General features: G+C 45.4%; 3 protein-coding genes across 5 annotated transcripts in view; all 3 read right to left on the bottom strand.

Moving 5' to 3' along the window:
* Nucleotides 1-10,946, bottom strand: part of hoxb3a (homeobox B3a) — a 68,319-nt gene extending 57,373 nt beyond the window's left edge. For 2 of the 3 annotated variants that reach the window (XM_071203925.1, XM_034088477.2), the window contains exon 1: nt 10,455-10,946. The gene's annotated coding sequence lies outside the window, so the exon portion shown is untranslated. Of the gene's footprint in view, nt 1-6,459; nt 6,724-10,454 lie in introns of those variants that run through there. The other variant, XM_071203926.1, reaches the window with a different exon arrangement.
* An 886-nt stretch (nt 10,947-11,832) lies between these two features.
* On the bottom strand, nt 11,833-15,476 carry hoxb5a (homeobox B5a). The gene is made up of 2 exons (XM_034088481.2): nt 14,507-15,476; nt 11,833-13,158 (listed from the first exon to the last, which is right to left on the bottom strand). The coding sequence occupies exons 1-2, from the start codon at nt 15,165-15,167 to the stop codon at nt 12,911-12,913; spliced, it is 909 nt and encodes a 302-aa protein (XP_033944372.1). The 5' UTR covers nt 15,168-15,476; the 3' UTR covers nt 11,833-12,910.
* A 4,556-nt stretch (nt 15,477-20,032) lies between these two features.
* Nucleotides 20,033-23,764, bottom strand: hoxb6a (homeobox B6a). The gene is made up of 2 exons (XM_034088482.2): nt 22,926-23,764; nt 20,033-20,982 (listed from the first exon to the last, which is right to left on the bottom strand). Exons 1-2 carry the CDS (start codon nt 23,494-23,496, stop codon nt 20,702-20,704), a joined length of 852 nt encoding a protein of 283 aa, XP_033944373.1. The 5' UTR covers nt 23,497-23,764; the 3' UTR covers nt 20,033-20,701.
* Nucleotides 23,765-24,001: the final 237 nt, after the last annotated feature.

Below are 24,001 nucleotides of genomic sequence, written 5' to 3'. Positions count from 1 at the left end.
CAAATTAATCCGCCAGTTTGGCACACTCTTTGTTTAACGGACGAGGCGTGTCACTCCGCGTCCCCGGTACACATTTTAATATCGCTGAGACGCGCTGACCTCCCATTCACCCCAAGCAGAACCAAGCCTCCCCCTCTCTACCTCCCTTCCTCACCCCCTCCCCTCTTTCCACACCCTTTCTTTAAGCCATTTCCACCTCTCTCTCACTCCCTTCTGTCACTCTGTTCCCTCTCTCTCCCTCTCCGTCATACTACATTGAGTTGGAGTCATTACTTTGAAGAGAAATGGTCAGTCGATGTGAAAAGAGGAGGGGAGGCGGAGGAGGGGGTTCTTTCTCTCTCCACATTTTTCTTTTCTCCCAGGATCATTTTTCCTTTTTCCCTTTTGTTGTATAAATATAAATGACACCGCCGACGTGCACGCTGACTCGTGAACCCGCAGCATCACCCCCGAATTAAACAGGAATATTTGGCAGGAATAATGTGTTGCGTTATTGTATAAAACCCTCCGCGCGGAGCACTTATTCGGCTGTGAGAGGCTGGAGATCAGACAGGGAGCGATCAGGTGGATTTATTTTCATGTGATTCGACTCTGCGCGGAGGGATTTGTATCGAGTTCACTGCACCCCTCCTCATTTCACTACGAGCCTATATTTCCTGTTATTTCCACGTTTCATCACTGATTCAGAAACTGATGCTGTTATTATTTTCCATTTAGTTTTCCATTATATATTGTTGTGAATAATATCCTGAAGGTATCATATACGCTACACGTAGAAAACAGCAATGGAAAGTATTTACTGACAGTTTTAAATTACTTTATCGAGTACTTGTTCTGCTATTTTACACTACTCCACCACAATCTTTTTTTTTTGGTTTGTTATTATTTGTTTTTTAGGTACTTTGTGAAAAAAAGTGAAAAAAAGAGAATATATATATATATATATTATTGTTATATTTTTCTGTTTCTGACATGTTCAATAAATTGACTAAACTATTTGGAGGCATACTGTATCTTCAATACTTTTATAACAATATCAGATATTTTGCAGGTTATTTTTCTTATTCATATTAAAGTGTGGTTTACCAGCTGCAACATTTAAATCATGTTCAAATGAATAGCTAATTATAACCAATGCGTGATTTAGATTGTTCCAGAATGGTCATTCTGCCTAATGAGTACTTTTAGATCAAGTATAATTTGCTCTTAATACTTTTGTACATTCACGTAACATTTGTTAAGTATTTCTCCATTTTGGTAATTATACTTTTATATATTATAGAGTTCTTCTTCCACCACTGATAGGAAAGGAGACAGATCCATTGCGTGTTAAGGTCAGGTTATTAAATCCCACGGCCGTGAAAACCCGTTCCTCGAGCTCATTTGCTGAACTCAGGATGAACCGACTAATGCAGTTATCCACCCATTACCTTTCTGATGTGTGTTTACGTCAACAAACGGATTATTTATTTACTTAATTATCATGTTGCTCCTCTGCTGAGACTCATTTCCACTCCTCTCATGTAACCACGAAGCATCGCTCCAACAACACGTGTCCAATGAGACAGATGAGATGGAACGATTGGAGTTTTTGGACATTGGATTGAAGTTATTATTATTATCGGATGTTTTTATAGCAATGTTGTAATTATGATCTATTCCATTAGTGAAAATAAAGATAATGATACACAATGAACAAAGGGACATAATGGGAGAAGAAGAATGTCAGAGGCTCATCATTCTCAGTTAGAAAAGTAAACATACATTAATCATGCGGTGGAACAATCAGATAAGGAAAGTCATATTTGTTGGATGGTTCGTGAGATAAGAGTTTCTTCTTGACAGAGTTCAGCTGATACGCCGAGGAGAGGAAGAGCTCTGCCCTCTGGAACGGTGTGGCCAAATATAAATAGATGCTATAAACACACACACACACACACACACACACACACACACACACACACACACACACACACACACACACACACACACACACACACACACACACACACCCACACACACACACACACACACACACACACACACACACACACACACACACACACACACACACACACACACACACACACACACACACACACACACACACACACACACACACTGGATGTGTCTGGATGAACAACTTGATAGAGGCTGGCTGCACATGTTTGGTTTTGCTCTTTTAAAACTAATTAAAAAAGTAAATTGTATTGCATTAACTAGTGTTTATTCTTATTGTTGTTCTTTATCATTACTATCATTCTGTTCTATGTGCTGGACACATGTTACGTTTACATTAGTATTCGTATTATTATTTTATTGTATGTGTTGTAGCATCTGAGAGAAGGGCTTCACAGACACTGGGGATAACAGAACCTCCGGAACCTTCTCATCTCATCCTTGTGTTGAGTCGAGACCAACACACCACCTCTGCTTACCTGCTCATTCCAGCATTATAATATACTATTTGAAATCAACCACCTACATACGTATATGACTAGTTTAATTTCATTTGATGGTAATATTAGTTTGTCTTCCGGCCTTTATGCTTCAGCTATCTGTTCCCTTCAGCTCAGTGAAGCCGCGGCATGGCCACATATCCCACTGTACCGGCAGAGCAGAAAGTGACTGCATGAAACACAAATGTTAGCCGGTGTGAACCACATGTGTATCCAAACACCTGCACCCCCCAGCCATCCACCCACATCCATGTCACCGAATACCTTCCGCTCTCCCACCACCACCTTCCAGCCCTCCATTTTGCCTGTCTTTCTTCTCCCTTCATCTCTCTCTGTACATTGCGCCGGTGGGGGTAGTTTTGCTTTTGTTACCGAAGGTCAGGCCTTCACCTCTCCTTTGCCTCCTGCTATCATTTCTCTCATCTCTACCCACTCGCTCCTCTCTCTCTCTCCCTCCCTTTTTTGCCTTTGACATACAGCAATTGGCCTGGAGTGAGTGAGGAGAGGCGAGGGCGGAACTCATGCACGATGGTGAACCTTTGACCCTTCAACTTGGTGAACCCGTACTGGAGGCTGACTATCAGCTCTGACTTCCAGCCAGGCTGTTCCCTTGCCCTCAGGCCGAAGGACATGAGCAGGAGAGGACACTGTCAGTGCATTATATATCTGGATGCTTGCCAGGGTTGTGTTTCACACTAAGCCTGTTGCTGTTCAGCTGGATTAGGAATCAGACTTTGGCATTTTATGGCACTGTTGGCACTCCATACCTAATAGCATTAAGACATAGCGCCTAGAAGAGCAGGCATTAATTGCCTCCTTAAGGTGGCATTTGTTACCTCTCTCTGTAGGCTACCTACAGCTACAGATATACTCGAACCTCTCTCCATTAATCAGCTGGAAACACGGTGACAGTTGTGACAGTTGTGTATTTTAACAGCGAGACAGGGGCGGGGGTGCTGCAGGTTATCGTCAGTTAGGATTCTAAAGGACGGGGGCGCGTGCTGGGAGGGAGGTCGGAACAGACAGGGGCTCGCGGGGGCTCTCGAGCTCTCTGCCCTGGTCTAAAGCGGGCTCTGGTGGCGGCGCGAGAGAGCTGCATTCTGTGGGAGAATATATGTGGCGCACAGGGAAACCATCAGAATCAGGGTTGATGCCAAGGAGGTTTGAAAAAACAAGAGTTGCTTGTATAATGTATAATGCTCCATAACACAGAGGAAGTAGGTTATATAACCTTTTTAACTATTTCAAATGTAAGGGCGATTAAAGAAAAGTGGGCTTTTGTTCATCCATTATGGCGTACATATTATTATTATAATTCATGCTTATGTTATGATGTATCTATTTATTCAGTAGAAGTGGTGTCACAGGGACAACATGTCCGACTTTTTTTAAATGGCTGATTTTGTCCAAATCACTTTAAAAAATCCTTATCTTTCAAAAAGAAATGATGAAAAAACCGCCTGCACAAAGAAATGTTGAGTAACAAATGAGTATATGCACAGTAAGACAAACACAATTGCAACGTTAGAAGACACAAACGTGCACTATTCAAAAATGTCACATATGGCCTCATGTTGTCTATATAGAAGGAGTATAGCAGTAGGCATAGTTATAGTATTAGTAGTAGTAGTAGTATTAGTAGTAGTAGTAGTAGTAGTAGTAGTAGTAGTAGTAGTAGTAGTAGTAGTAGTAGTAGTAGTAGTAGTAGTAGTAGTAGTAGTAGTAGTAGTAGTAGTAGTAGTAGTAGTAGTAGTAGTAGTAGTAGTAGTAGTAGTAGTAGTAGTAGTAGTAGTAGTAGTAGTAGTAGTAGTAGTAGTAGTAGTAGTAGTAGTAGTAGTAGTAGTAGTAGTAGTAGTAGTAGTAGTAGTAGTAGTAGTAGTAGTAGTAGTAGTAGTCGTCGTCGTCGTCGTCGTCGTCGTCGTCGTCGTCGTCGTCGTAGTAGTAGTCGTCGTGTCGTCGTCGTCGTCGTCGTCGTCGTCGTCGTCGTCGTCGTCGTCGTCGTCGTCGTCTCGTCGTCTCGTCGTCGTCGTCTCGTCGTCGTCGTCGTCGTCGTCGTCGTTCGTCGTCGTCGTCGTCGTCGTCGTCTCGTCGTCGTCGTCGTCTCGTCGTCGTCTCGTCGTCGTCGTCGTCGTCGTCGTCGTCGTCGTCGTCGTCGTCGTCGTCGTCTCGTCGTCGTCGTCGTCGTCGTCGTCGTCGTCGTCGTCGTCGTCGTCGTCGTCGTCGTCGTCGCGTCGTCTCGTGTCGTCGTCGTCGTCGTCGTCGTCGTCGTCTCGTCGTCGTCGCGTCGTCGTCGTCGTCGTCGTCGTCTCGTCGTCGTCGTCGTCGTCGTCGTCGTCGTCGTCGTCTCGTCGTCGTCGTCGTCGTCGTCTCGTCGTCGTCGTCGTCGTCGTCGTCGTCGTCGTCGTCGTCGTCTCGTCGTCGTCGTCGTCGTCGTCTCGTCGTGTCTCGTCTCGTCGTCTCGTCGTCGCCGTCGTCGTCGTCGTCGTCGTCGTCGTCGTCGTCGTCGTAGTCGTCGTAGTATCGTATCGTCGTCGTATTAGCAGTAGTAGCCTAGTATTAGTTGTATTTTCACCGATCAAATGTAACCCAATAGATAATTGATAAGTTACACATTGTTGTTTAAAGGTCAATATATTTAGTTTTGCATTAATTATATCCTACATTTGACATATTGTTTTGTCGTTAAGTGTAAATCCACCATACCGCCCGAGTAGCAATAGTACATATAAACACATTTAAAGATGTTTCAGAGGGTTTCTATGTACAATGTGAAGCCCCCTGAGACAAATGTCTATGCAGTGATATTGGACACAATGAATACATTGGTTGATTGAGTGGTTGGTTTTAATCCAATGTTAACATCCTTATAGTCTATTTCTCAGCGTAACTGAGGCGTAACCTGAACAAGTAAACACAATGCCCCCCCCATGACCTGTATCTTTACACGTGTGCAGGGTTATCAGCCTTTCATCGGCAAAGCAAACACAATCTATTCTGGCTTTATTATCAGCGCAGCTCTACAGGTGCTGCTCACCGCTCACATTTCAGAATGAAGTCCAGAAACACTTCGTCCAGGTGTCGAAGTTTCGTTTTTAAGACTGTAGTCAGTTGATGCAATTTAATGTATGCACTTTAAAATGATAAAGATTGCATTTTGTTGTTCGTAATAGGATATTTCCCCAAGTATCTGGTGTTGGGCTTGGCTTGTTTTTGTTTACCCTGCTGTAAATTGTGGACGTTTTTAGTTTGTGTCAGGTAAACACCCCCCCCCCCTCCCTCTCACCCGGAAATGGGGAACACTGACAGAAAAATAAAAGCAGCCAGTTGTTCATTCCTTTCCCCTGTGAGTAAATGAATAGACACACACACACACACACACACACACACACACACACACACACACACACACACACACACACACACACACACACACACACACACACACACACACACACACACACACACACACACACACACACACACACACACACACACACACACACACACACACACACACACACACACATGTCATGTGCCGTCTTCACTTTGCGCTCTTCCGTGGCTCGAGCCTGTCTGCTGACCTCGCGGTGACTCCGGCTCGTGCATAATTCATGAGCCGTGGCCGCGCGGTTCACCCCTATCAGTATGCAGAGACATTAAGGCCTCACAAATGCCGATTTAAACGCAAAGCAATCACATGAGATGCTGCGACTGAAGAAAGTGCGTGTGTGACAAATACGCACACACACACATAGGTAAGCCTATATGTTTTTTATAGACTACGCTTCACTATATCCTCACTCAAATATCATATAAATATACAAACAATATGATTTTAAGGCCAAATTAGACAAAAAAGAAACGTCACACACAAGTGCGTCACAAGCCTCAAAGGACCTTGCCATGCCCAACTCAGTCCCCTCTTCCCAAAGCCAGTGACTCACACACATAGCAAACACACCTTGAAATGAAAAAAGCAGCAGTGGCAGGAGTTACTCACCCCACTCATCATCACCAACACACACTGCAAAGCCAAAGTCAGCGCCTTGTGACAGCCTGGACAGGTTCAAAGGAGCAGCCAGCCCTACACATAATACCCATAATGCACAGAGCACACACACAATGGGGAGGAGAGGCGGCTCTGCAGGCTGGAGCTGCCCTGTGTACACACACGGGAAACAGATGATACACAGCCCAAAAACAAAAGAGCTGCACCTTCCCGTGAACCAGCCTCCCTCTGTAACCCCGACATGGAGAGGAACTACATGCGCGTGTGTGTTTGTGTGTGTGTGTGTGTGTGTGTGTGTGTGTGTGTGTGTGTGTGTGTGTGTGTGTGTGTGTGTGTGTGTGTGTGTGTGTGTGTGTGTGTGTGTGTGTGTGTGTGTGTGTGTGTGTGTGTGTGTGTGTGTGTGTGTGTGTGTGTGTGTGTGTGTGTGTGTGTGTGTGGGAGTGTTCCTGTATCATCATTAACAGGAGGAAGTTGATGTAAAATGAAATGTGGACTTTTGCGCCTTCCTGTTTACTGAACTGAAACTTCCTCAAGGACCCAGGCGGCCCCACACACACACACACACACACACACACACACACACACACACACACACACACACACACACACACACACACACACACACACACACACACACACACACACACACACACACACACACACACACACACACACACACATCGGATGTACAACATCAGTTTTCGTCGTGAGGGTGGCTGCAAAACCTATACTGGACGCAAATACGCATAAAGTACGCACACATAATAATTGTATTGTTTTTATTGTTTGTATTTATATTATTATCTTCATATTGGAATAATGTGGTATAATCACAAGACAAGAGAGATCCTGCTTTTTATTTTAAGGGCAATTATAATTTGGAATCGAAACTTTCTTCTGACTTCGTATGGGCACAATATAATTTGTTTTACTTTATAGTAAAACAAATATATTTGCCTTTTTCTTTTAAAGTACATCCTGGGTTTGTATTTCCCAGTAAAGATGTGTGGTAGCATGTGTAGTAAGAACATGTACTGTTGTGTCTCCATAGCAGAGAATACTTTTAAAAAGAACAGACCGTCTTCCTTCATTATCCCATCTCGTGCCTGTCTCTGAAATACATTCTTTTGAGAGATCTTCTAGAAGGCAGCGCGAGGAATGCCCAGCCTGGGAAGCATCGCAGCGGGCCGGCTTCGTGCGCAAAGAGAGCATAATAAATGAGAGTTTGAGAGCACTACCCTCCTCTCTTATTAGACTCCGGATTAACTGTGTGGTCATGGCAGGGAGGCTTACACTCAGACTCAGTGAAGTACTCCACATAAACACTGTGAGAACAGGTTAAGTTCAGGGTTACTTACAGTGTGATATTCTGAAAAGAGCTGCTTATATTGAAATAAAATGATACTTAGCCTACTTTAAAAACAGAGTAGGACACGAACAGACGCGTGCGTTACAGTTTCTACTTCATGAGAAACGCCCATATTTTGATAACACAATCTTCCATAAAACTAAGCCTGCATTTGGACGAAAAATATGCAGTTAATTTCAGGTTGACTACTTTATTTTCCTGGAGGTTGACCCGCGTCTCATATCTAGCTACTTTGTATTATGTTCTGCCCAAATGAATTAGAGACACCGTGTCTGATTTCAGTCAGCCGTGGTTCCTTTTGTATTGTGTGCCAATTCTGATAAGCACTCCACACTCCGCATCCCATTTGTCGGCCTCTGCAGGGCGCCATGTCGCGGTTTCACCCGAACACAAACTGAGAACTATTAATGTAATTGTCTCATTGTGACGTAGCTTGTCTCGCGGACAGTTTCCTCTCAGGGATCGTCTGATAACTCTCGAGCAGAAAGCAAGGGACACCATATAGTGACGGGAAATGTTCGACACTCCGTTTGGTATTTAGTGAAATATGAACGTGCGCCCTGACACGAGACATTAAACAATTTACATGATTGATCTAAGCAATAAGAAGCTGAGGAGAGCACGGCGCCGCGTGACGGTAGCCGGCCTGCTTGACAGTTCGAGTCCTGCTTCAGACTTCAGAGGGGAGAGAGTGGCGAGGTGCTCCAGATCTAAAGGGGGGCCCCTTTTGACTTGTAGTTTCACCCTTTCACTAAAACATATATATTTGTAAAGCATATTTTAGGTGGCGTTATCGACACATAATGCTATAATGTGTGTATAGTTACGGTTTGAAACAGAGTTACAGATACAGATGCAACCGGTCAAAGTTAATACATTTACGTTACATTTGAATTTGTAAGACACTTTTAATGGTTTGACCTATCCATATTGCACAACCGGATACACAGATTTTAAACGGATATGAATTGTGGAATTTAGATATATAGTTTCCATTTAACATTTTAGAAGAAGATTATATTGTTTATTTGGAGAATTGTTGAGTCACGTGACCTACTTATTCCATGTCCTATGTTCCTTATTAATGTGTGATGTTCCATCGCCCGGTGTTGTTTAGAGTGTAAGTGTGTGTAGGTGTTACATAACATTAGAAGTAAAGGCTGAGCAGAGATCGGTGACTTGGAGCTTTCGTGCCAGGATGTTCTTGTGTCACGCGGGTTACATGAGATTGGTAAAGCTTTCAAAGAGTGTTGCTTTCACGCGTGTTCATTAGTGTTGGTGCAGTGTGTGCCTGTCATCGATGCATTTTTCAAAACACTCATAAACAGTTTCACTAATCTTTGCTTCAGATTTAAAAAGTGGCAGGAGTTCTAAAAGACTTCACGCACAAAGACACGCTTCAACTTGATCTTGTCATTCTGTATTCCAGTTGATTGAGACTTTATTCTTTATATGTTTGAATAAGTCAATTGTTTTATCTCTATGGAGTCAAATCAATAGCTTGAGCTTCTTGCAGAGCTTTGATTTGATTTACAGCTTTTCCTCAACAACAACATATTGAGTTAAACACAAATGCATGTGTGAAAAAACATGTGTGTGTGCGCGCGTGTGTGCCTCATTTCACTTCTGTGTGAATATAAACACGCAGCAAATAGCTGAATAGTTTTTTTTAACGAAATGTCTACAAATACGAAATTGAGAATGCCTAAAAAGCAGCAGAGGCCAGAGCTGTGGTGGAGAATAATCTGGAAGGAGCCTTAGGAATGTTTGTATCCACGACGCATGTTTAACTCACACCCATCCTGCATGGAAAATACAAGGGCCGGGGACAGACAAAGATTTACTTATGCCCAAGGTCGCATTTCCCCACGCCATAGGCGTGTGTGTGTGTGTGTGTGTGTGTGTGTGTGTGTGTGTGTGTGTGTGTGTGTGTGTGTGTGTCTGTGCGCGTGCGTGCGTGCGTGCGTGTGCATGTCTTTGTCCATTTTATCGGTGCAGTCTCTATGTGAAACCATTTTTACGCACACAATGATAGAAAAAGATTTCCTCTCCAAAAATGCTGCAATGAAAGCCATCAGAGGAAATGTGATATTTCTCTACACATTTGTTCCATGTGTCCTTGTGATCCATAAGAGCAAGCCTATTAACCAAACAAGACCCACACCTTTGACACACACAATTCTGCTTCACCAGGCTTTCACTAGAACGCGAAGGCACCCCAAGTTCAGATTGAAGAAGGAAACCTCAAGGGAACCTGATATGGGCCCGTATAGCTTTCTACCTGATCCTGGGTATGTTGTAGACGTTTAGAAAGTGTGTACACATCATGCACGCGAAGACCTCCACGCGGAGGATCAAGTCTCCTGTGGGGCTGTGTGGGATAATTACGCACAAAGTAAAACGCACACATGCATACATTAGGCGTTCCAGAGAAGTACCCACGCAGCATTCCACTCCATCTGTGCGGAGCAGACACAACAACGAATCTCAAATTCACCGGAGCTCTCCGCGCGCGCGTTAATTCAGCAGCATTACAGGGTGAGTGAGTGACATGGCAAATACAAAGCCCCCCCTCCACATACAGCCCGCACGCACACAGCCTTCAGACAGTACTCACTGTGCGTCCTGGCTCTTCCTCTCCACCGGGTGTTCCCAGCGTCCACAGCGGCACAGCGCGCATCTCCGGGCTCGGCGTGTGAACCGGAGCCGGAGCAGCGGCCGGTAGTAGTGGCCTGTTCTCTCTCTCACACACACACACACCACCCTCCCTCGCACTCCGTCTCCACTTTACTGACCCCTTTAGGATCCCCGCTAAGCCGTTAAACCGTCACTCGCTTTCTAGAATGTGAAATATATAGTACATTGTCAACTCCCCAAAACCATAAAACTAACTTTATGGACCACACGTGACCAGAGGAGAGCCAGTGAGAGCTATCAGTCTAAGGCCAGGCCTGATCTTTACGATCCACACTGGAGATAAAAACCCTCATCCGTTTGACATGTAAATGTCAAAGCTAGCTGCTTTTTATAGTTTGGCCCCAAAGCAGAAGGCTTTAAAAAATATCTCAACACACACACACACACAAACACAGAGAAGGCAGGAGATAGCGGTTGTGACCAGATGAGGCTCGGAGCAGCACCTCGCCCCCCCTCCTCCCCCCCACCAGCTCAGAATTAGAGCCTTGCATGAGAAGCAGCATCAGCCGGTGAGTTTTTAAGTTCAGTTGGTTTTACAGTTGGAAATCAGGAGAAGTTCATCCGTCCAGCAGTGGCGGGAAAGGGAGGCCTTTTAGATGGAAGTGACCAATTCATCCGACAGTTTGTTGTCTTTTCAGACTTGGTCAGCAGAGATGAAAAATGGCCTGTGTGTGTGTGTGTGTGTGTGTGTGTGTGTGTGTGTGTGTGTGTGTGTGTGTGTGTGTGTGTGTGTGTGTGTGTGTGTGTGTGTGTGTGTGTGTGTGTGTGTGTGTGTGTGTGTGTGTGTGTGTGTGTGTGTGTGTGTGTGTTTCATGAATCTGGGTGACTGCTTGGTGAGCATGACTCCCAGGATGTAGCCGCTTCAGAAACGTGGGCCTGGGGAACAGAGCACGGGCCTCCGGACGGATGTGTGGTGCGTCTTCACTCATGAAGCGACTCTCTATGTTCCATCTGTGACCATCTGCAGTAGAAAGCTGTTGCGTAAGGCAACGAGACCAACGTGTGCAAAAGAGATTGCTAGAAGGTCCAGAAACCACATCGGCCTAACCAGGACCAATAACACTATCTTGGGATATTTCTAAGCCACATCAAAGTATAAATACTGAGTTTGGCTGATGGACACAGATTCGCACATGAAATATATATTATTTTCATAAATCTATAATGGCAACAAGCGCAGATGTGCTCACTTGATTTTACGCAGAACTTAAAGAACGCTAAAAACGTTGGCTGGAGTAAATATCAAAGTCTTTGAAGCAAGGTGAGCCTTTTGTGCGGCAGGTTGGACGGATAGCAGCTACTTTGAATATGGGAAACTTTATTGTACATTTTTTTTTCTCCAAGTTACAAACAAATACAAAAAGCTCATTGTCGGATTGGCAGAAAGGCTACCATCCTGTAAGGCACAGGACGGTAGCCTTCTATCTTTCATGCGCACACACACTCACTCACGCACACGCAGGCACGCATACATACGCATACTGCAAATACAAATAGCCAACTGGACATTTAAAAAATGTCAATATATATCTATATACATCCTTTCAGAAACATGTGTCCAATAATTACAATAATAATACAAATAATATACAGTTACACTTTTTTGAATAATAGAGCTATATACAACAGGGATTGTTTGTTTTTGGACACGCACACACACACACACACACACACACACACACACACACACACACACACACACACACACACACACACACACACACACACACAAACACACACAAGCACACACACACACACACACACACACACACACACACACACACACACACACACACACACACACACACACACACACACACACACACACACACACACACTGCTTCGTAAAAATAGGAGCACTCACTGACAGAGACTCAAACTAAATGCTAACACACGTTATTGACTGTAAACAACTTACAATAAGAGCTCACATGCTAACATCTCTAGGAAGCACATTTTCAAATATTAAACATCGCACATAAAACAATATTCAGACATTAAACAACAGGTAGGTAGCAAGGTTGTAAGGTAGGACGTAAGTAGAAATTAGGTAGCATCCTTCATCCTTTCCTTATCTCGACTCCTCTGCTCCGGACAGATTTTATAAACGACAACATACAGGAACACTATACGTTTGTGTTTTTAAAAAAAAGTACCACAGTCATGTTTACGCGTTAAAACACCAAAGACCGACATGCCGGAGAAATAAAAAGTGCTGCGCTGCTGTACAGTACTACGTTAATGCGAGGAAGTGTTTTTAAAATCTAGATTTGGAATCTGTTTGTACACGTTTCTTCATCTTCCGCACCATGGATTCTGTCTGTTCTCCTGCTGTCCTTCTTTCCCCTGGTTGTGTGGATTTGTGAGGGTTCAGTTCTACGGCTGGAAGGCGCTCCCCGCGGTGGCGAGGCTCATGCTTTTCAGTTTGTTGTCCTTCTTCCATTTCATCCTCCGGTTCTGGAACCAGATCTTGATCTGCCGCTCCGTGAGGCAGAGCACGTGCGCGATCTCGATGCGTCGCCGCCGCGTGAGGTACCGGTTGAAGTGGAACTCCTTCTCCAGCTCGAGCGTCTGGTATCGCGTGTACGCCGTCCGCGCTCGTTTCCCGTCCGGGCCTGTCATATCTGAGGGTTTGGAGTGAACACAAGGGTGTTAGAGGGCCGCGTTTGGACGCACCACACACGGTTACCATTTAGAAATGGAAACAGACAGCATGTGGACAAAATACCATGAGCAGCTTTCAATACACTTTAGTACACCCACGTATAAAATAACACTAATAATGCCCGGAAAACACAATCTTGGCCGCCGTAAACCTCAGTCCCTAGTGCAGAGGACAGACCCAGGTTCGAGTCCGAACCAGCACCATTCACGCATGTCACCCCCTCTGTCTCGCATGTTCAGCTCGGCCTCTCCAATAAAGGCACTTCAAATATCTTTAAAAATACATATACTGTTGGCACAGCTCTGACGCAGCAGCATTAGCCTTCACACAGACCATGTGTTGGCCTGTGCGGCATCGCAGCCACAGGTGTTACTGTGGTTGTTTCGATCACACGACACAACAGGCTGATCTAACACACAGTCGTAAAACAATCAACGTGCGTAAAAGGCACAACAACTGTGCGTAACATTGTCATTCTCGACAAGTCTTTCTCTACACATTTTATTCCAGTGATTTCCACTCCACAGCCTGTGCTGAGAGATTTGCTTTTATTTGTCACATTACTGTTTTCTTTTCACCATCACCCTCTCTGCCCCCCTTTGTACTCCCTCAGCTCCCTTCGGGGTTTTATTGCCCCGTCCTCTGTCTCACCTCCCTAATAAAGTTCCCACACGTAATAAAGCTTCACTTTTCAAAGGAGCAACTGTCTGCAAAGCCTTCCTGGCCTCTCTTTCTATTTCTCCCCCTTTCTTTCTATTCCCACCCGGCTGTGTCTGCACTCCTCAGCCGGTCAGGCTTTGCTGCCCGGCTCGCCTCTCCCCTGACAGATTTATGACGCTTTTGTGGAATTTGCTAAAATAAAAAAAGAGGGAGAAAACACAACAGGGGGCAACCATCCGGGGTCCCTAGCTTGGACAGGAGGGAAATGCTAAACGAATTTCGCCTTGATAACCAGTGGACACACGGTGATACACAACTCCAGACGGTTAACCAGAGGCTGCATGTTAAGGTGATTTCCAAATAAGTCCAGCAACATACTGAGAAAGCCTCTCTGATGACACCGAGCTCAAAGACAGCTTGTGCTTTACTCACGGTGCAAACCCCTCACTGACAGTCACATTATTATATTCAATTGACGCAGTGCTAAAGGCTTTGTGCGTGGCAGGAAAAGAAGGGAACCGTAGCTAAACAACCAACTGCCAATGTACTCAAATCAAAGCAGCAATACGTCTATTAAGCCAACATTATGAGTAGCATCGCGCTATGAGATACAGACACTGGGCCGCGAACACAAGAGCGGCATGTACCATGGTTAATGTGCAGCTTTCTCATCCAGGGGAATATCTGCGGAGGCGCCTCGCTGCCTGCCGTGCTGCCAGCGGCTGCTCCCCCCGGGCCGCCCTCCTGCCTCTGCCCGCTCCTGGGTGGCGGGTTGCCGTGGCCGGGCTGCAGCTCGTCGGTCTCTGAACCGTCGTCCAGCTCCGTGAATTGCTGCGCCGTGCCGCCGCCGCCGCCGCCACCGGAGGAGGAAGATGTGGAGGACAGGTTTGGAGAGCTCAAAATCCCGCTTCCTGGTTGCTCCGAACGGGGAGACGAGCTCCTGGCGCCGAGCTTGTTGTCTCCACTGCCGGGTGACAGGAGGGATTCTCCCGCGGAAGCGAGGGAGCAGCTGGACTGCTGCCTGAAGCCCGTCTCCGGGGCCGGGGAGCCGAAGCCCCGGGAGTCCCCGAAGTGTCCTCCGGTGCTGGCGGAGCCGCCGCTGCTCCCCCCTCCCCGGTTGGTGACGGTCAGGTCCATGCCATTGTAGCTGTAGCCGTAAGAGCCCGGTGCATGGTGCATGTTGGCGGAGGAAGAGTCCCTGTACGTCCCGCCGTTCATTGCGCCGCTGCCGGCTCCATAATTGAGCAGTTGATAGTCGGGGCCATTCGGGTAGCGCCCCGAGAAGGAGTTTACAAAGTAAGAGCTCATTTAGCTTGTTTTAGAGACTTGCAGGCTTACAGCTGAGTGCTAAGGGGCGCTTGATTTGTTAGATTTCTCTTGGTCGTTATAACGCGGGTACTTTCAACGATTTATGATGTATTAGTGAATTATGGCGTTGCACTGTACTTCGTTTTTAGCTATGTATGCGCCGTCCAAATATGGGGGTGGGGTGGTGTGTGTGTTGGATTGAGGGGTGTGTGTGAGCGTGTGTGTGTGTGTGTGTGTGTGTGTGTGTGTGTGTGTGTGTGTGTGTGTGTGTGTGTGTGTGTGTGTGTGTGTGTGTGTGTGTGTGTGTGTGTGTGTGTGTGTGTGTGTGGTGGGGGAGGTGAGGGGTGAGGTGAAGGAGGAGATAGAGAGAGAGAGAGAGAGAGAGAGAGAGAGAGAGAGAGAGAGAGAGAGAGAGAGAGAGAGAGAGAGAGAGAGAGAGACAGAGAGACAGAGAGACAGAGGGGGGAGGCGGTCACGTGCTTTTGTTGACCAGTCGTAAATTCTCACCGATGACTTTGGAGAGGTAATTCATGCTCTGAGGTTTCTAATGATGAAGGGAGGGGCGGGGTAAATCTCTCTCTCTTTCTCTCTCTCACACACACTTTATTCTGCAGCTGGAGGTGCCGGGGGTGAGCTCAGAGCGCCACCTACTGCAGACATAATTTATTGCACTGATTAACAAAGAGAAATAGAAGAAGAGGAACTCGAAAAAAAAGTCTTGGAGAGGTTTTATAATATATTATCTCCCTCCCCTTTTTATCTTCCTGTGAGTGTGTGGCCGCACTCAGGTGTGTCACCTGACCTTTGGCCGTTTGGAATTTAGGAGCCAGTGACCATACACCATGAACTAACCTGTTAATTATAGAGGGCACACACCCAATTGTCAATGCTTACCTTCAGCTGAGAAAATAGGTCCTCCGCCCATTGGCCTACAAGAAAAATAACAATAAAATACAAAATACAAAAAAGAAAATCATACAATAATAATACTACTACTACTACTACTACTACTACTACTACTACTACTACTACTACTACTACTACTACTACTACTACTACTACTACTACTACTACTACTACTTATAATAATAATAATAATAATAATAATAATAATAATAATAATAATAATACATTTAAAAAACAACTGAAGTATTTAAAATAACATTAATGTGTTCAATGTGTCAAAAGTAATAAAATACACAAATATTTATTGCGCCATAAATGCTGAATGCATGGCACTTTACTGCGTCATTACGCACTCCTGAATCACCAACACAGCTGTGAGCAGAGGCAGTTATGCAACCAGGCCCGCGGAAAACTTCTACTTTTACTGAAATATTTTAAATAATATAATCAATATTTACCACTATGCTTCTTTAACACATGACCTGTCCAAATGAACCATATTCAATGAACGGACTATACATACTAATGTATATTTACTTTGGAAGTGTTTCCTGTTCCGCATGCTGAATGCAGTATGCATACATCCTCTCCACGTTGGATATACAAACATAATGCTTATTAAAATAAAAAGCTTTAGTCAAACAGGAAGTGTGTGTATAGCAATACACTGTTACAATGACTATAACCTTTACCTGAATAATTGAACCATCCCCACAGAGTCTGATGCAGACGTGTGATTGGCCTCTCTCTGTCTGCAGCTGCAGAGCAGGAATGTTAAACCTGATCTGTGACGTCTGCACTGGGTGGAAATCCGCTGATTTATGATTTGATGATTCCCGGCTTGGGATGCATTTCAGCCAGGGTGCCTCCGTGTGCCTGGCTGAGTGTGTGTGTGTGAGTGTTTTCATAAAGCCTCTTAGTGTGTGCGTGTTTCGTTGTAGCTATGACACACACGTGCATGCACACAGACGAGAACATAAATAAATAAAAATGCATGCACTCTTTGAGGGGCCGTGTGCATTCATGTGCTCCGGCATGTGTGCGAGCAGCTCCGGGCCACATTTCAGACAGCTGCTGTCGCACTGAGTCACACGTCGTCAAGAGGAACCAGCAGTTGGAAGAGAAATCATCTGGAAGTCACCAGGCAAAATAAAACAAAAGCAGAAGGCTCTAACACAGAAGTCATATTTGCTATTTATCTCACTCCAGTTTTCAAATGTAAAAGGTTTTAAATCATTCATTTGGAAGCATTCAGAGGGCCTCAAAAGTGTGCCAGAAAGGTCCCGAGAGCCACAGGAGGCCCTGACCCAGTTGGCTCACACGTTTGAACACATTCCCTTCGTTATATTTAGATCCAGCACACTGGATATGTGTGCCTCGAAACGGCTTCCTGCCCACTTGGGCCCAAAGTCATCCAACAGATAAAAGAAGTCATATTCATTTAGATGTTGAGCTTTCAAAACAGCAGAATGTTGGATTCTTTTTTCTCTATTTTGTTTCCATTCCATTTTTTGTCTTCATTTTGACTTTCTGTTAGCTCTCCAGTTTGGCCATGAGGGTTCCTCAGAATACTGCTACTGGGATGTGTCCTGAATCTGTGCTCAGATTGCTCATGGATACAATCAACCACTACACATTCTTCCATGCAGTGCACAATGTGAGCACAATCCTCACTTCAATCCTCACGGCCAGCTGTGCCCAGATGTTGTGAAGAGCCCCTTGTTTCTGAGGATTTCATATTAAGCTCAAATGTAAAAGAGTGTGTCCAGTTCATGGCATCATTTAAAATCTTGCTGCACAAGTAGACAGAACGCTCAGACCACACAAAGGTCGGTACCGTTCTTTGCCAAACACATGACAACAGCAAACACGTGTGTGCAGTTAGAAAGTGTTGGTCTGTCAAATGAGTCCTCCGGGTCGCAGCGAAGCCTCCACTGGGTAACGAGAACATCTGCAGGAGCCTCGGCTTCTACTTTGGAACCTTTGAGCACGGTCTGCATGTCGCTGATTACCTATCTACTGAGAACCCATGGCACCTATTTCCTCGGCAGCAAATGAATATATGAACTCAATGCGGCAGGCAAACAAGAGAAAGACCTCCAGCTCCAATCTGTTCCAAAATAAAATTACGTCATTAATAATGATTAAAATATAGAACATGCATGGAAGTCAGAGTCCTATAGACTCATAAGGTGATAGCATTATGGTGGCGTTAAAGCACTGTTATGTGATCTGTTGCCAGCATAGAATACATTTAAAAAATGTTACATTGATTATGAGTTTTATAAGAATATTGCAATAGCATTTCCATACTGTGTGTCTACTGATGGGTCAGCATCTCTCTGTAAGCCAAGGCGTGTAATAGGGCAACTTCTAAAGTTATAATGGGTTTCCCGTTTATTAATGTCCTACAATGGATAGCATACTCCAATTCCACGCAGCCAGCACAACACGTGGGATAACACAACTGTAAGTATTCAGATACCCCAATAGAAATATTTCAAAACAATAAGAATTAGAATATTGAAATTAGACATGGCAGTCTTCTGCAGAAAGTCAAACAAACTAAAGTGTGGTAAAGTTAAAAAAAAGACTCAGGAGTAGGAGTGTTATAAACAACAATTATATGTTCTGATATAAGACGTTTCGGTGTTAGATAGGTGTAAAAGGCCTACATGAAATTACATAACATTTAATTTAGTTGACAAAGCGACTTAAATAGCACGAAAGGTATTTGTATTCCGTATCTTGCCCAAGAACATCGATTGTTAGACAAGCATTTCGCTTTCTGAGCCACATCCCAAATTAATGATGCATTTTCTGTTGATTAAACTGCTAATGTTGTTAGAGTGCATGTTTTAATTTGCCACCACACACATCATTTGCTAGAAATAAGCTTATGTCGAAAACACGGCTGATCCACCGATCAGAGGGTCAGTGGTTCGATCCCAGCCCCCGCAGTGAACATGTTATTGTGTTGTTGGGTCATATGATTAGCACCAACATTGCTCCCACGGGTACATCTATGGGATTTAAGTGTATTTTATTCACTTTGGATGAAATACCAGCTAAATCTCATGTACAAGGTAAAGAGGTCCTTTAGTGTTAACGCGCTTGCGTCGCTGAATCCCAAGCCGCTATCCTGCCGAGAGATGGACCCCGCGCGCCGGTCACTCAGAGGACACGCAGAGTTCAAAGGGTCACGAGGACATTGTCCACTTTGCCTGGGTGAAGTGTGTGCGTGTGTGTGTGTGTGTGTGTGTGTGTGTGTGTGTGTGTGTGTGTGTGTGTGTGTGTGTGTGTGTGTGTGTGTGTGTGTGTGTGTGTGTGTGTGTGTGTGTGTGTGTGTGTGTGTGTGTGTGTGTGTGTGTGTGTGTGTGTGTGTGTGTGTGTGTGTGTGTGTGTGTGTGTGTGACGGGTCTGTCTGCTCGGCTCGAGGACAGGTCAACTTTCTCTCTTGGGCTGGTCATCAATTAGTGCAGCCGGCCATCAGCGAGAGCTCGCGCCCCTTGTCATTTCCAAAAAGAAAAACGCGTGCGCTGCCTCTCGCGCCGTAAATATGTGCGTGCATGATTTAGAGGGTAAAAGGTTTACGAGTCTTTATGCGCGAGTGTAAGTGGGGCACTAAATCAAAATGAAACTATTCCTCGATGTTCACTTTGAAACTAAAATGCTACTGTTGTGTAGACTAAAGAAAACACACCGAAAAACCAACAACATGAAGAATCTTAACCAATACATACTTAACATTTTATTGAACATTTCTCATAGGTATATACGTAATTACTGGTCAAAAACACTAACATAAACAATGTAAAAATCCATAAAATATATATAACGCTTTCCTGAACGTCTTTAGGTAGTTTGGAGAAAAACATCAGTGGGTTAACAGCCCCGCTATGTTGGAAAACACCTCGAAAGGTGGAATAACCCCCCCCCCCACCCACCCCAACCTCCCGACCCACATTTACATGATTTTTTCGTTTCTTATTTCTATACAGTTTAAATATGAACACCACATACACTCCTCAGATAGCTTTCCCCCCCGCCTCGTGTGTGTACGCACGTTAATTGAAGGTATAATACACACAACACGTTTACAAATAAGTAGAAAAAAGGATGGTCGAGTCCTTAAGCTTCAAAATAAGTGCCTGACAGACAGGAAGTACATTTGACAAAAATAAAAACTAGGTAGAATAAGAAGTGCGGTGGTGTTCACGGAATGCAACAAAACATGGGGCGTGTTACTAATTGACGTACTTCAAAATACAACACCATCCCCTCTCACATTTTAAGTTTGTGTTTCTCTTTTTTATATTTCTAAATAGTAGATGTGTTTTCAACAGTCACGTGGTTGCTTCACGAGTCTCTTACGAATGATTTCCCAATGTTGAGACCACACAAAGAGTTGGAAACATTTCACGAGGGATCCAAAAAGTATTCCTCTCCCCGTCCTCCTGTCCTGTAAATGTTTCACCACTGCTCAGGTGAAGAAAGTTACATTGAAATACTCGTTCCAGGAGTTTCCTCGCAGACACAAGTCTGGACGAAAACGGAAAGGGATTAACCGCCATGTCTTTTTCTCCATCTTCCTTTTTTCAAGTGTCTTTTTACATCAGTCTTTTTTTTCACTCCGTCCGTTTCTCCTCTTCCTCCACACCGTTCACCGTGGAGGAAGAGGAGGACGAGGAAGAAGAGGAGTTCATCAGCTTGTTTTCCTTCTTCCACTTCATTCTCCGGTTCTGGAACCAGATCTTGATCTGCCGCTCCGTGAGGCAGAGCGCGTGCGCGATCTCAATCCGCCGCCGCCGCGTGAGGTACCGGTTGAAGTGGAACTCCTTCTCTAGCTCGAGCGTCTGGTAGCGCGTGTACGTCTGCCGCCCGCGCCTCCCGGGGCTGCCGAAGGTCCCTGAGAGAGGAACACACAAAGTTACATTTTAACAAAGTCACTCAAAAATAACAATAACCTATAATGGCGGGCGGTTGGAGGTTCTGCATATTTACATATTCAATAATAAGTCACGCAGTAACATTTTTAAACTAGCGTGTTGTCACATTCCGAAAATACCACCTGAATTGATATTCTGCTTAGTTTGTCTTTTTATTAAATGTAGCCTACTTTCGGTCTTTCAGGCACTTTATTTGTAACTTTAGGACTCGACCATCCTTTTTACTGTGTGTGTGTTTATACCTTCAATTAAACGTGCACACACATTCTGATATGGTGAGCTAGATCTATTTGAGAAGTGCATGTCATGTGGTGCGCATCTATATTTATACATGAGAGAAGGAGAAAAATATCTATTTTATTCTTGCAAACCCGCTGCAATCGCTTTATTTCATGTATAATATATGTAAATAAATCCAGCCATTATGAAACCAACACTTCTATTCTCCTTATAATGGCTGGCTTTATGATCTTGACTTTATGTGGAACCAAAACAAGTCATAAAAAGAACAAACAAATGTATTTGAGCTATTTCATTTCCACAAATGACATTTTAATGTCATCCCGTGAATAGCAGCATTGATCAGTGAATAAAGAATCGCATTGTTGCTGTTTTCCAGCACAAATTACGACAACAATAATATTCATTAAAATAGAGAAAAGAAACACTGAGGGTAATATTTCAGAGGGAGGAGACCGGCTTCCGGCCCGAGTCTCCTCTGGTCCCCACTAACAGCATGTTGGCCCCCGGTGGTAAACACGTCGCCATGTTGTCAGTTCAGCAGCTTCAGCCTGTCTGTATCGATCTGAGCATGGGGGGGGGGGGGGGGGGGGGGGGGGGCACCGCACCATGCTCACAGCTCATATCAGAATGTAAAGAGTCATAAATAATAAGTTCCAAACCAAGTTCTGGAGAGGCACTCAGCGAGTCTGCCACTCTGCTGTCAGCTACACCTTTAACTGTCACGTAGCTCGAGCTGTATTTCTTACGTGTATTCCTTATATATCTTTCTGCAGACCTCATCCCTTTTGCCTCGGAGTGGTCTGTACGACAGAAGCCCCCCATCATCCTCCGTTACTCACAACACACCGCGTTTCTCTTTTACACAAAGACACTCTCGGGTTTGCGGCAGAGACCCTTACTCAAAGTTGATTTACAGGTTAAAGCAGGACATGCTTATTTCGGGCTGTTTTTTGAACTACCCCCCCCCCCCCCCCTGGTCATGCACCCTCACTTTAACTCCAAAAGTGGCAGATTATTAACCCAGTATATGTTTACATAATCTGTTAAATTATGAGTAAACACTGTCAACAATACCTGCTGGCTCAGAGAAGAGGAATGATGATGCACGAGAGCAGGAACCGAGATGGTTTCCGCTTATCGCAGCAGGATATACAAGTTTGCAAAAGAGACATGTTATACTATTACAAGGTAAGAAGGTGATAATAATAATTTAATTTTAAACTCGTTTCGAAATCCAATCCGAAAAAACAATAATGTTTTTAAGGAAATAAAACACAGAGACAGTAAATAGATCACTGACTCGTGCTTTTATCTCCCCCTCTATCTGTTCATTGTTTCTCCCACAACACTCCCTGACAGCCTCTTCCTCTCCGCCTCTTCCTCTGCTCGGTAGCAGCCGGTCAGCGGGTCACATACAGTAACAGGAGCTCCAACCCAAACAAACCCGGTTTATGACGGACAATAAAATAGCGAGCACATGACTGACTGACAGGCCAACAAACGGGGATCATAAAGCAGCTACTGGGAGAGGAGGAGGTGGAGGAGGAGGAGGAGGAGGAAGAGGAGAGAGGAGAGACAGCAGCGCGGCTGGCAGAGGAAACAACCGTCAGTTTTATGGGGGGATCATAAAATATGCAAGGGAAGGAAGGAGAAGACTCACCGTTGCACGAGTTCATCCGCTGCATCCACGGATAAATGGGGGCTGATGAATGCTTGTCGTCCATCGGGTCCCCGAACATCCCTTTCCCACTCAGACCCGCGCACTCCGCTTTACGGTGCATGCCTTCCTGGCTGAGGGCGAGCTGGTGCTCCTCCAGGCTGCATTGGTGCTCCTTTTCCCGGTAAAAGCTCGTCGCCACAGCCGCAGCCGCCGCGGCCGCCGCTGCCGTGGCGTAGTCGCATGCACCGGCTCCTGTTGCGCCCCCTAGACCAACCCCTGGCGCTCCCCGGTGCCCGCCGTACCCTCCGTTCGCCGCCTGCTGGTAGTAGCTGGACGCCGGATACGATTTGTCCTGGTGCACGCCGCCGCTCGCACCGTACGCAACGGCGGCAGCGGCGGCGGCGGCGGCGGTGACGGCTGCCGCCCCCGAGTAGTGCCGGAGCGGGTGGTCAGCGGCGTATCCCGACGAGTAAAGCGGGATCTGACCGAGGAACGACTCCGCCGACTGTCCGCCGGCACCCGTTCCCGGTAACGTCACCGGGAAAGTGGAGTTGACAAAATAGGAACTCATCGGGAGGATAAAGAAGAAGGAAAAGGAAAAGAAGAAAGGAGAGAAGAAAAGGAGAGGGGAGGATAAGAGGGAACGGAACAAACACAACAACAACGTTCACACGGTGAAGAAGAAGAAGAAGAAGAGAAGAAGAAGGAGGAGTAGAAGGAGGCTAACGGCTAACGGCTAACGGTTCTCCCTCCCGTCCTCCTGCCTTCCCCTGCCTGCACTTTATGATTTGTTGTGTTTTATAGCCCACAGTCCGACGGGCTGCTGCTATCACTTAGTTTATCGCAGATTGGGAGGAGTGGGGTGAGGAGGGTGAGGGTGAGGGGAGACGGGGGGGGGGTATCTGGGTGGCTGAGTGCCAGTGTGGGACACAGAGAGAAAGAGGGGGGGGGGGGGGGTCCGTGTGTGTGTGTTTGTGTGGAGAAGACGGGATGGGGTGAGGAGGGGTATACCGGGGGAGGCAGAGACCAGCTGACCTCTCACTGACCAATGGGAAGCTTCCGTGCCTGGCATTCGT

This window comes from Pseudochaenichthys georgianus, chromosome 8 (genome assembly GCF_902827115.2).
Source record: "Pseudochaenichthys georgianus chromosome 8, fPseGeo1.2, whole genome shotgun sequence".
In the NCBI taxonomy this organism is placed as follows: Eukaryota; Metazoa; Chordata; class Actinopteri; order Perciformes; family Channichthyidae; genus Pseudochaenichthys; species Pseudochaenichthys georgianus.
Note: the sequence above shows the minus strand (reverse complement) of the source record. Positions and strands in the feature narration are given on the sequence as shown.